Source organism: Ipomoea nil, unplaced genomic scaffold (assembly GCF_001879475.1).
Source record: "Ipomoea nil cultivar Tokyo-kokei standard unplaced genomic scaffold, Asagao_1.1 scaffold0981, whole genome shotgun sequence".
NCBI lineage: Eukaryota > Viridiplantae > Streptophyta > Magnoliopsida > Solanales > Convolvulaceae > Ipomoea > Ipomoea nil.
Window position 1 is genome coordinate 174,758 of NW_017617409.1, and position 14,370 is coordinate 189,127.

At 33.3% G+C, this 14,370-nt stretch overlaps 1 protein-coding gene across 1 annotated transcript; it reads right to left on the bottom strand.

Annotated features, from left to right (window-relative positions):
* Positions 1-3,770: 3,770 nt before the first annotated feature.
* LOC109179944 (bark storage protein A-like) lies at positions 3,771-6,912 on the bottom strand. Its single transcript, XM_019329422.1, has 5 exons — positions 6,632-6,912; positions 6,444-6,511; positions 6,154-6,309; positions 5,195-5,446; positions 3,771-4,301 (listed from the first exon to the last, which is right to left on the bottom strand). Exons 1-5 carry the CDS (start codon positions 6,861-6,863, stop codon positions 3,927-3,929), a joined length of 1,083 nt encoding a protein of 360 aa, XP_019184967.1. The 5' UTR covers positions 6,864-6,912; the 3' UTR covers positions 3,771-3,926.
* Positions 6,913-14,370: the final 7,458 nt, after the last annotated feature.

A 14,370-nucleotide genomic window follows, 5' to 3' on the forward strand; every position in this document is an offset into this window, starting at 1 on the left:
AGCGAGCATCGTGATGAACGTTATCAATGATTTCACGGACGGCAAGGGCTGGATATCGAGCAATATAAACAAGGGTCACTATGATTATTATCAATGGATTCTTGGTGGTTTGAGTATGGTTAACTTGTTGCTGTTTTTTGTTTGCAGTAGGGCTTATGGTCAATGTAAAGATGAGAAAATGGAGGGTGTGGTGTTGGGCCCGGAAGATCAGCCACAAATTAAAAACACAAATTGACATTTGACTTAAGCTTGCAAAACTTACAGCTCTTCTTATTCACCAGTCACGAACCCCCTACCCCTACCTGCGAAGTAGAGAAAAACACTGATCTGCAGTGCGATGGGTTGAGATTAACAAAACTGCTACTGTTGAAACCATTGATAATCTCTTGCAGGTACTATTGAGCTCTCTCCATTTGATTCATTCTGTCAATTTCGTTTTGATTTCATAGGTAAAGAATAAAGATTGCTTTTTTACTAGACTGAATTTCAGTAGTTAACCCCAAGTTTACTTGGAATACGATTAGATTTCGTGGCTTGAATAAGAGGAGTGGTACGTCTTGCAAGCTTAAGTCAAATGTCAATTTTTTTTTCTTTTGAGATAAGTCAAACGTCAATTTTAGTCCGGCTAAAAATAGAGAATTTTTCCTCCGGTGAAATTTTGATAAAAAAGTGGTCGGAAGGACATTTTTGCAAAAAAAATAATCTAAAAACATAATAAGTCTCCATCAAAGTTATATCCCTCATTTATGTCCATATTTTTAATGCTAATCATTTTGTACATTGTGCTTTTAGAGTTGTACTATACAATTTTTTGGACAAAAATACCCTTACCGTTATAACTTCCGTTATCTTTTCCGTTACTTACCATGCACATGAATTTACCATATCTTTTCTTATATTCTTTAATTATAACAATATTTGTAAAACATTATATATTCATTATATATTAGATTAATATAATAAATAAATTTTATTTCACTTTGATTTTAATTAGTAAAAATTTGTTAGTTATTTTTAAAAATATAAATATTGGATATATGTTTTTGCGCATCGCGCATAGAAAAGACTAGTAATAATAATAATTGTGGACTAAAATTACAAAGTTTGAAAATCATGGATCAATTTTGATAGTGTCACTATAGTTGTGGACCAAAAGTGCAAAAACCTCATTAAACTACCATCAGGTCGACTATTATGTTGTGACCTGTAATGGAAATGTTTATAATACTCATTTCGAAATTATTATTGTAGCCTCAAGTCCTGAACTATATGATGGGAGGTTAGATATTATTATTGATGGGTTGGATTCTGGTGACTCGATCTCAAGGCACAAATTATGCCCTAGAAACGTGTTCACTATGAATGGTGAACACGCGTTCAAACGGCGTCGTTTTTACGGGAGAAAAATAAAAATTAGTTAATGTGCTGTTAACGGCGTTTTGCATTTTATGTTCAGATTATGAATTTAAATTTATTAAAATATGAATTTTCTATTATGTGATTATGAATTTACAGTATGTAATTATGAATTTTCTGTAAATCCATAATCTCATAACAAAAAATTCATAATCTCATAACAGAGATTATGAATTTTCTGTTATGAGATTATGAATTTACATTTATTAAATTATAAATTTTCTGTTATGAGATTATGAATTTACAGTTATGTAATTATGAATTTTCTGTAAATTCATAATCTCATAACAGAAAATTCATAATTTCATAACAGAAAATTCAAAATCTCATAAAAGAATATTCATAATTTCATAGCTGCACATTCATAAATCAATGCTTGCACATTCATAATTTATGAGTGTTGAAGAATCTTGCGCGAAGAGGAAGTGAAACCGCGAAATGTGAAAATGAAGAAGAAAAGTCGAGAGAGAACAATTAAAAAAAAAAAAAAAAAAAAAAAAACGATAACGGTGCCGTTACCGTTGGGACCGTGATGGTGAACACGGTTCCATGGCATAACGATTGATCTCAAGGGATTCAATTGTTATGTCATGGAACCATGTCCACCTTGAAAGGTAGACACGATTCTATGTTCATAATTACTAAACTTTATGTTTATAATTATAAAACTCTATGTTCATAATTTTTGAACTTTATATTCACAATTACAGAACTTTATGTTCATAATTACTGAACTATGTGTTCATAATTTTTTATCTTCATATTCACAATTATTAAATTCTATATTCACAATTCAGAACTCTATATTCATAATTATAGAACTCTATGTTCATAACTCTATATTCATAATTATAGAACTCTATGTTCATAATTTTTGAACTCTATATTCATAATTGTGATAGTTTTGGAATCAAGATGGACACGATTCAACAACATAATTTGCTCAAGGGATTGGTCTTGGCTCAAGTTCGTTGCAATCTGAAGTTTAAGGTACATGATGACTCACTTATAGAAGGTGTAACTATGAGATATGGGTCCATCAGATTAATAGTTTTTCTTATAAATTATAAAAGAAATAAATTTCTTAAATTGTGAGCATAAATTATAAGTTAATTTCCAAAAGCATAAGAAAAACAATATCCTAAAATATAAGAAGAAAGATATATTTTTGCAAAAATAAAAAAAATATAAAAAATAAAATAAAATAAAATCATAAAAATGGCCTGGATCAAAATCCCCCAGATGTATTTTCCATAAGTCATCGCGTATCCCCTAAACACTCTTATCTTGACAACCTTTTAAAATTATATATTCAAACATTATTTTCTAAACATGTTGTAAAGGTTAGGTGATGCATGGAACCAGGAAGGAATATTGAATATTTAATTTTGTGGCAGGTGGTGACAATGCACATTGAATATATATATATATATATATATATATATATATATATATATATATATATATATATATATATATACACACACAAACAAGAATAAGGGAAAAAATTGGTATAATAATTCTATAAGTAATATTTTAAAAATAAATGATATTTTCCATTTTAAAAGGTTAAAATTCAATTTTCAAAAAAAAAAAAAAAAAAAAAAAAAGGTTAAAATTCACTTTCGGTGGAGAAAAATATACTATAATATATATTGGGGTATTAATGCACGTTTTATATCAATCATTAATAACAATACCACTTCATGCAGTGATATTAATCAGTACATGACGTGCCATCATATCATTGTATTATATATTTTTTTTAATATTTGCTTATTAGGTAAATTCACTATTAACTTCTGATAAGGTCAAATAAATCATTAACTTTATTTTTTATCTTTAAAATTATGTAACATAGACTAATAATTTTTAACAATATCAATCACCATTTGATCGACAGGAGAATATAAATAGATTCATTTTTTTTAACACAGAGTGATATTAATTCATAGTAATCAATAAATAAAAAAGAATAACATTTTAACATCCGATGCTAAAAAAAATTCCGTTGACGTTATTCAATGTTTCATCAAGTAATTATTGACAGCCCAGTTGCCTTCTCCGGTGAGAAGGCAGCCCCTCGCCTTCTCACCGGAGAAGGCGAGGGAGTTCGTTTTTTGTTTTTTTTTTTTTGTTTTTAACTAAATAGTTTTTACCTGTTTACAATTTCAAAATGCTTTATAGCAACTTTTGATCAAAGGGTGGTGCAAATAGCAACGCCCTATATTATATAGTGATTTTAGTGGTTGAAAAATAGCTATATTCCCAAGTATAAAACTTGATGGATTTTGACTATTGAATGGACGGACCAGCTTCTTTCCATGATTTTGTACGGTTGCAAACTCATGCAATAATTAGAATATTACCCCCAATAAATATTGGGTTTTCTTAATAAAGAAAATCATACCTAGAGCCAAGAGAGTTGACTACATTATTACAACATTTATTTATTCAAAACACTCATTAATATAATATATTATCAACTCTCCACGGACGCCAACCTAGTTTTAAAAGCTAGAAATGAGGCCGGCAGACCTATTCGGCGATGGCACCTTCTTGATGAACTCCACCGCTACTTTGACGGAGTTATCGGCGGCGAGGTCGATGAAGGTGGCGGCCTCATTGGACTCGGCGGAGCCGCCGCCGGCCAAGTCAGAGAGCGCCCTGATAATGATGTAAGGTACCTTTTGCTGGTGGCAGACGAGAGCCACGGCGGCGCTCTCCATTTCGACGGGGCTAACGTTAAACTTGTCGTATATGAAACTCCTATAGGCGGCGTTGTCGAGGTATATGCTTGCGCTCGTGCCTCTCTCAACTCTCGTCACCTTTGGAGTGTGGGTTAAACATGTTGTTGCATTTATACACCCTTCCAATTCCAAACCCTACAAAATATCAACTTATGATAAGTGTTATATTTTTTAGGGCTATGATGAAAATAGGTAGACACTATGCACTGAGTTTGTTAGGTCAAGCACCAATTCCCATCGAACAATGGTCTGACTCTGATACTACTTGTACGATCAAGCATTTATTACTTATGCCAAAAGTTATAGTTAGTAGCGAATATGCAACTTTATTTTTTTATAAACCGCCATCACATTTTTGAGACGCTGGATATTGGATTTGGCCTTTACCCTTTCTGGCCTCCGCCCAACAATCATATTCCGCATACCAGGTGCTAGACTTGGCCTTTATCGGCCTCCGTCCAATAGAGTTAATCATATCATGTGATCAAGGATACGAGGAGATAAACAGTAAACTAACCTAGGTTACCCTAAGGGACTGCCTCAAACCAAAAAAGTCAATAGATGGCTTACACTCATGGTTGAAAAAACCGCTAGGCGCTTGGGTGACGCCTAGGCGGCAATTAATAGTAAAATATTATAAACTATTTTAAATATTAACCTAAAAACATATAAGATTTGAACAATTTAGAGTTATTTCGCTCAAAAGGATATCGTTTTGAGTGAAATAATTCATTTAAAAAAGAAGGGAACAATAGCTAATCGGCTGACTAGGAGCTGCCTAGGCAGCCTTGTTAGCACCTAGGAGGCCTTGGCGGTCAGCGCCTAGGCGAAGCTTAGGCGGTCTAGCCGTCCAACGACCTAGGTCACCGATAATGGTGATACGCTAGGCGGCCGACCAGTGCCTATGCGGGATTTTTACAACACTGCTTACACTACAAGTCTTATCAAGTCAAAGTCAATGGTGAAACTAACTTGGCTAAAATTGACCTCAAATATTTTATCCTTTTCTTGTTTGTAAAATTACGTACCTCGAGTGATTGTGCAATTTGGAAGTAATGAGAGTCAACAGGAACCCAAAAGATGTGCTGTCTTTCCTCAGGAGTGGCGTCGACAGGGAAGATTTCCTCAGGTTGATACCAAACGTTGTTGAGAAGGTTGTCTTGAGAGTTGCATTCATCTACGTTTGTGGCGTATTTCGCAAATTTGATGAATCCGATTTCTCTTGTGTAGTCTCCGTTCACTTCTAAAGGCAGTTCATTTTCTGGACCATCTCCATACCTCTGCGCCCATACATTAATTCATAACTATTACATTTTTCTTCCCTACTAAATAAACACCATTTTCAACTAAATTAGTATAATCTCACCATATGTGACAGCTATATGGTGGACCATGGTCTGAAAACGGCACCGTTTCTTTAAGTAAAGAAATGGGCAACCGTTAAATTTTAACAAATTTGCGTATTTTGGATGTGTTCAAAACAAAATGAAACTATAATATATTTAAAATGAAACTGAATAACTTGTCCCGCATGTTGTTTGTATATTATCAAATAAAATTATAATTGAACTGAAATAATACTTTAATTGTGTTGAAATGAAACTCAAGTATATATTTAAAATGATACTCACTCAAAAACCTCCCTTGGAAGTAGTCTTATGCCATCCTGGCCCAATGAGTTCATCCATTCAATAGTCAAGAGCCAACTTATTATATATATTAAAAGTAATTTTGCTATTTTGTCTCTGATCTCTTAATTGTCAAATCTCATTTTTTAAGTAAAGAATATTTAATGGTGGGTATAAAATGTGCATCAAATACTATATATTATATTTTAAAATTTTCTCTACCATAGGTGAAATTCCACCCCTTAAAATGAAAATGATTATTTTTAGAATTGAATATTATTAAATGACATGAATGAACCATTATAACAATATTCTTTTCTTTTTTTCTTTTTTTCTTTTTTCTTGTTGTTTTTGTTTACCTGCCAATTCCAAAGAGCAGTGTGTGACCAGTACTGAGGGATGGCGACATCTCCAATATTGAGAGAAGGATTTGCATTTCCAGCAATTCCATAATGCACAACTCCATACACATCAAATACACTCAACAATAGTTGTGTTGTTATGCCTGCATTTAGCTATAATATAATATAATATATAATAGCATATACAAAACAAAAATTAGAACTTTTAAATGATAATAAAGAAGCTCAAATAGCTAGTAAACCTTAATTACATCTAGCAAAATACACAAAGATGTAACGTTACATACCATGGCAAGGCCAGTCATAACTAAAATGACGGGTTTGCCCTCGATGGTTCCAAACCGAAATCTCCTCCCTTAAAGGATGATAGCATGCAAAGCAAGGGTAAATAAGTAAATTTATATGATTGCATATATGACTTGAACATTTATATATATTAAGGTTTCAAGATGATCAAAAACGTATATTTAATTACCAGCATAGTCGATAATCAGAGTACTAGGTTTATAACTCGAGTGTTCTAGAAGAGGATTCATCTCGAACATGTTCGGAATGACCACCCCGAGATAAGGCCCTTTCTTGTTGGCGTTTTCAATAAGCATTCTTGTCTTTCCATCATCTAACAAAGACCCATTTGCCCCTTCTTTTAGGGCTTGCAGAACCAAGAAGAGGAAAAGAAATGCAGAGAAAAATGTAGAGGAAGCCATGGGTGAGAGTGACAGTGAGGAAGAGAGAGTTTGGAATGGGTGAATTGTGGTGTCATGTGGAGATTATATTTAAAAGAAGGATGAAATTATTGCATGCTAGAAGTTAAGAAATTAAATCTTCACGTTGTCACATTTTTCATGCCAAAATAAGTAGTTGGAATATTATAGGTTTCAATCAAATTATATATAAAATAATAATAATAATATATGCTTATAATCTTCATCTTTTCATGATTATAAAATTTTAAGTATTATATTTGAAATACTTCAAATCAGATCAATTATTTCACTCAATGTAACTTGCTTTAATTATTGGACGTAAAAAATTTTAAAAAACTTTAAAAAAAAACAAAAAAAAACAAAACAAAACAAAACAAAAAACAAACAAACAAATAATCTTTATTATGTTTAATATTATATTCATCCCACTCACACCGTAGAATGACATGGAGTGGATACTTATTGTGGATGTCCACTTCAATATTAATGGTTGGGCGTCGGCCGGATTGGCCGAGTTTAGCCCCTACTCGATTCGTGACGTGGCGCTGTGGCTTTCCATGGAGAGATGTAGTTAAGTAGTTAATGTCCACCTACCTATCACCAATTGGTTTTAAGTAGGATATGGCAACCAGGTACCATAGAACTCTGTGGTTAAGCGTGTTTGACTTCCGGCAATTCGGGGATGGGTGACCCCCTGTGAAATGAGCATAGTGTAGCGCTGAGATCCAACAATTGGTATCAGAGCCAAGGTCACGGGATCGGATCAAAGGTTGCGGCAGGTGCTGGGAGGAGGATTGTTGGGCGTCGGCCTTATAGGTTAATAATGTTATAAATAAATTATTTGAATATAATTTTATTGTGCAAACCAATAAACCTAGTATTAGACTTAACCTTCTATCAATTCAAACAATCGTTATATCCTACACCACGGCGCACATAGCACTGTGCGCCGCGTGCCTCCCAAAACGACGTCGTTTTGGGGTCGTGTTGGGATGCGCGGTAAGAAGTTGCTGAGATTATGTGTATTCGTTCACAACGTTATGTGTATTCGTTCACAACGTTATGTGTATTGGTTCATACAGTTATGTGTATTTTTTATACAATTATGTACATTGTTTTTATACAATTATGTACATCCGAATCAGAAAATTTGTGTGTATTATGTTAAGAGTTGATGTGTATTATGTTAAAAGTTTATGTTTATTATGTATTATGTTAGATTATGTGTATTATCTTTTAAAAAGAGTATGTATATTTTGTTATAACATTATGTGTATTCATGTATAACATTATGTGTATTCAAGTATAACATTATGTACATTCTTGAACAGCGGGTTTTTTTTTAAAGAAAAGCCTACTGCCATTCACTGGGGCGGGAAATTTCAAAAAAAAAAAATAATTAAAACGACGTCGTTTTGCATCTGGGCGCATAGTGCAATGTACGCCGTGGTGTAGGATATAAATTGCCCAATTCAAATATGTCATATATGGGGAAATGTACAATTATAATGCATGTTTGGCCGGATTTCCATTATGGCAGTGTTTGATACAAGCTAGCTAAGGTCACATGAATACATATACCCAATTGTCACAAAAGTATGGTTGTGGGAGAGTTCTATATGTTTCAAACAAAATTGAAAAACAACAAACAAATCCTAATCGTCGCTGCATAAGCAAAAAATTTAAATAATGATCGATGCCTTGCAATTATTAAATTATGGTAATATCTCATTATTTAAAATCCTAATCTTTTGCTGCGTAAGCAAATTTTTAAAATAATTATGTGTTTGCACCTATTAAATATGGAAATCTATCCTGATGGAATTAATTAATTGGGGTGATCCAAATTAACTAAATCTGATTAATTAAAGATGAAAGTATGTAAAAACAGAGGTAGTTTGAAGGAATGACGTAATCTTATAATTGTATTAACCGTTCAAGGGATGTATTGGGAAGACAATTCGTGTTCTAACTGAGGACAAATGGTTCATTTTTATACACGGTTTCCTCTCGTACGTAATTGTCCCACATGAATTGGGCGCCACCCACTCGGGCAGGTAGTTATAGCACCCTCTTGACCATGTATTCGACTATTCGCCTACCTCAGCCGAGGCGTCGACCTGTCCTCTTGGGCTCGGCTCGGGTCGCTCGAGAGCATCGCTTCACGTAGGTCCATTCACGAATGCACATGTAACTACTCCATAATCTCCACCGTCATCCAACCATGCTTGAAAGTAGATTGCAAGCATTCAATTATTGCATGCTAGAAGTTAAGAAATTGAATCTACATGTTGGCTCTGTTTGATAACATAGTTATCTTATTAGTCAATTTTGACTTATTTGACCACTATTAGTTGTTTGACTTAGTTAAACAATCAATATGAATGCTTATCATCTTCATCTTTTGATGATTATAAAGTTTTAAGTATTATATTTGAAATACTTTAAATCAGATAAATTATTCCAGTCAGTGTAGCTTGCTTTAATTATTGGGACATAAAAAAAAATTAAAAACTGAAAATAAAAATAAAATAAAATAACACACAAACATTATTTATTACAAAGGAAGGGGATACCCATACAATCTACGCTCAATCGATCATATTTTGTGTTGAAATATAATTTTAACATTATATTCATCTTACTTTTGTGTGTTGAAATTTTAACATTATATTCATCCTACTCATGTACACACCGTTGAGTGGCATGGGGTGATACTACTGGAAATTATGAAATTTCTGACCACCTGAAAGTGATCTTAAATCAAGTCGAAAATCTTGTTTCGACCACTTTTAGTATCCGAAAATCCTTTGTTGCTATTTCCGACCACTGCCACCTGCAATTTCATAATTTCCAGTAGTGTGATATCTATTGTGGATGTCCATATTAGTACAAAAATGATTTTAAAAAATCTAAGAATATGCGTAAGTTTAAACATCAAACGCGTAAAGTGGGAGCGATGGCATTTTTGTAAGAGTTAATACCCATTTTGATCCCTCGACTATTAAGTAATACGCAATTTAGTCTCAACCTATTAAAAGTACCCAATTTAATTCTCTAACTTGTAAAATCATACCCAATTTGGTCCTCTGTTACAATTTTGACATCCATCCACCGTTATAAAGAGGGGCAAAAAGGTCATTTTATCTATAGTCGAGGGACGAAATTTTATCTATAGTCAAGGGACCAAAATGGATATTAACTACTATTATTATTATTATTATTATTATTATTATTATTATTATTATTATTATTATTATTATTATTATTATTATTATTATTATTATTATTATTATTGTTATTATTATTATTATTATTATTATTATTATTATTATTATTATTATTATTATTATTATTATAATAATAATAATAATAATAATAATAATAATAATAATAATAATAATAATAATAAGGTTCAAATTGGTTACTAAACGTGACCTGAAAATGCAATTAGGCCACTAAACACTCTGAATGTATGCAATTTCACCTGATAGCATGTCACCATCCATTTCAGCAGGTTACCTGCTTACGTGGTAGTTGAGTTGGCATTTTTAATTATTTATAATAATAAATTTTTTTAAAAAATTAAAAATTAAAAAAAAAAGATAATATAAGGGAGAAATATTACCACCCACCCGGTGTTTTTTTAAAAGTTCCCTAAAAAAGATAATATAAGATAAAAAAAATTATAAATATTACCAACCACCCCGACATTTTTTTTTATAAAAAAAGTCATTTTTAAAAAAAAAATTATTAAAAATTATTAAAAATGTCAACTCAGTTGCCACGTAAGCAGGTAACCTGCTGAAATAGATGGTAACCTGCTATCAGGTGAAATTGCATACATTTGGAGTGTTCAGTGGCCTAACTGCACTTTTTTTTTTTGTTCAGTGGCCTAATTGCATTTTCAGGTTACGTTAAGTGGTCAATTTGAACATTTAATAATAATAATAATAATAATAATAATAATAATAATAATAATAATAATAATAATAATAATAATAATAATAATAATAACAATAACAATAACAATAATAACAATAATAATAACAATAATAATAATCCTTTATATAATAAAGCTATATGATTTTGGGAAATAATTAATGTTACAATTAATGCCACAACATCCTTTATTATAAATAAATAAATAAAAAAAAGCATAACATTTTAAAAATAAAATAGCTATATATTATATAATCATATAAAAAATATACTTTTAAAAAATAAAATAGCTATATATTATATAATCATATAAAAAATATGTTCAATTAGAGTTTAAATTTACACATACAAAATTTGAAATTTGCTTTCCAAATGTAATTATCTTAGTTATTATTGTATTGTGAAAATTATAATATAGATGAAATACAATTAAGAATAAATCAATGTAATTATGTAAATTCTCTCTATAAGTTTATTTGAATATGCACATAATTAGAGATTATATTAACCATACAAAATTATAATTTTAATATTAATATTAATGTTAATTGTAATTTTGTATTCTATAAAAATAATAAATACTTGACCAATGGAAGCTCAAAAATATTATTATATTAAATAATTTAAAATATTTTAGTTTTTCTATTTTTTATTTATATTTATAATAACATAATTTTTTCCCGTGCATCGCGCAGGTGAATTACTAGTAATAATAATAATAATAATAACAACAACAACAACAACAACAACAACAACAATAATAATAATAATAATAATAATAATAATAATAATAATAATAATAATAATAATAGTTAATACCCATTTTGGTCCCTCGACTATAGATATAATGACCTTTTTGCCCCTCTTTATAGCGGTGGATGGAAGACAATTGTAACGGAGGACCAAATTGGATATGATTTTACAAGTTAGATGACTAAATTGGGTACTTTTAATAGGTTGGGACTAAAATGGGTATTTACTCCATTTGTAATTGAAATTCCACTATATAATTATTATTTTTTTAATGAAAAAACAATCTGCGTCAAGTTCTTAAACTTCGTATGCAAATTGTCAAGCTGCTTATTTAGAAGGACTATCTGTGTCCGAAGCTCTCGCACTTCGAATGCAGATTGTTAGGGCTTTTCTGAACAAAACCACCCCCAGCCCATCGTCTTCCCCACAAGGTCTGCCATCTTCTCTATTCCAGCGAACAAAGACCCCCACAACCGCCGCTATCCATCTCTCCCTCTACCGGTCATCCATCGTCGCTCGCCGTCCCTCGTCCAACAATCGTCGCTCGCCTCCATCGTCTTCCCCCTACATTGTCTTCTCTGCTCATCCATCATTTTCTCGCCTCCATATCTCGTCACCACTCCGCTATTCTCTGCTGCCATTGGCGTTCCATCATTGGTGCTCTTGTTAATTAATTCCGGATATTCCATTAATTAATTAACACGGACCCCTGGGTTAATTAATTCCATCATTGGTGCTCTTGTTGAGAGCGGCTGTACAAGCTCGAGTGCTCTCCATAATCAACATATTTCAACGAAACCGACCTTCAAACAATGACTCAGATCCCATTTCAATAGCCCTTCGATCCAGATTGCATTGTTCATGTACAATTATATGAAAATCATGCCGGAATAAAAGTTCCATGGCCGCCCGACGTACGACGCAGTGGAGTCTCCAAAAGCCATCACCTCTGGCTCCGTTGTCTCTCCAATCTTGGCCGAGATTCCACTGCTCTCGAACACGATCTCACCGTCGTTGAAGATGAAGTCTGACGACGATCTCAAATTCCTGGTAGGACTATCGCGTCGAGTGTACGAGGAACACGATAACTACGATCGCACATCGAAATAACGCGGCACAGACAAATCAGAATCCGATTTGAATGACACTGTGCATAGGATAATACTATACGTGCTGAAGGTTTTCCTGCTCAAATCTTATTATGCACACATACGTGACCATAATTACTATATATTTATTGTGTAATCGCCGAAAGTTTTGGATCGGAGATGGCAGGGATCGGATGTCACCATTATTTCTGGCAGCCACAACTTCATCTACCGATCTTCATTAAAACCCATGCTGAGCACGACGGCCTGCAATTTCGACATGTACATTTCTTAGATCCTTGATGAAGGATCGTCGCGGATGCATTCGCTTACTGCAGCAGAATTGCAAATCCCAATGGCGCGAATGATCCTGGTCTAGGTTTACAACGTAACATGAGTTTATCAGTCGAAGCCATTCACAATCGATAGTGCTAGCTTTTTTCATGCTTGCCGTCTCCTTTGACATTCTTAGCCGCACATTCTCTGATCGCGAAAACTAGGGGTTCCTAATTATTCTCTCCATGATCCTGATCTTCCTCACTAGCGTCGGATCGCTTCTCGTGTCAGCAATACTAATCAGATTCGGCATTGCGTGCGTCCGCGGTACGTTCAGGGATCCGAAGTACATGCTCTCGGATGGTCATGAACGGAATGGAATGGTTTTGGATTGCTCGAATTCATTAGCGGCACTGGATTCATGGCATTTGCTAACGTTCCCGACATACCTCCCAAGTCTGATCGTTAGATGTCCAAGGAACTACATATCTTCTAAAAGTTATGTCCAAGACCAGAGCTGCTCCAATATAAACATAGAAGTTCTTCCTTTACTCTCATCTCCATGAATTTGAAGACCAGAGATGCATGCATGGATGAACTGACGTTTATTTTCTTTACTCTCGAGCAGAAGACTATCTAAAAGATCTTTCAGAAGTTTGTCACAATCATTAATCAGCTTTGTCTTCTGGACAACCAACCTTCTAATGACAATTAAAGCTTCAAGGTGTGGTTTGTTAATTTCCTTTATTATTATCATATGGTTATGCTTATGCAGCAGAGGATGCATCGGAGAAAATAAATGGGTTAGTCATTGGCAAAGAGACAGTTCGCCTCTCCTGGGGTTGAACTCCATGGAACAAGAAGCATGGGAGAAACGAGAATAATGGTCAATGAAATGTGGCTTAGGAAGGCAAAAGTATGGTAAATATGGATATATATTTACCTCACAGAATAGGGATCACTTTTCTAGTAGTCGGTCTTGATTTAATCAGAGAACAGGCCACAAATGCTGGACAATATAATACTCCTTCTTGGTTGGTAAGGAGTCCAGATTACAAAACTATTATCCCACCTCAATGTGGCAGGTGATCTCTCCAAAATTTGCAGTGGTGTGTCCACGAGATATGTGGCAGTGGTATTGGCAATTCATCTAATTGCAATTTTTTATATTATTATTATTATTATTGGTTCTCCTTAGTGGCGTTGTGAGGTCCGACCTCGCCTGGGCAAAATAATTAATATATCCATGGTCACGGTCGTGCGCGCCAGCCCTGACCTTGGCACTCCCTAGCGGTGGTACGGGATCCGCCCCCGCCCACTGCTTGATGGAAGAGCCTATTATTGGCATATTCCATGTATGTTGGTCCGACCAACAATCTGTTTTATTAGAATAAAATATTTGTTGGATTGCAAAATTAGTCCAAGTTTGGCAAATTTTTCCATTCCGA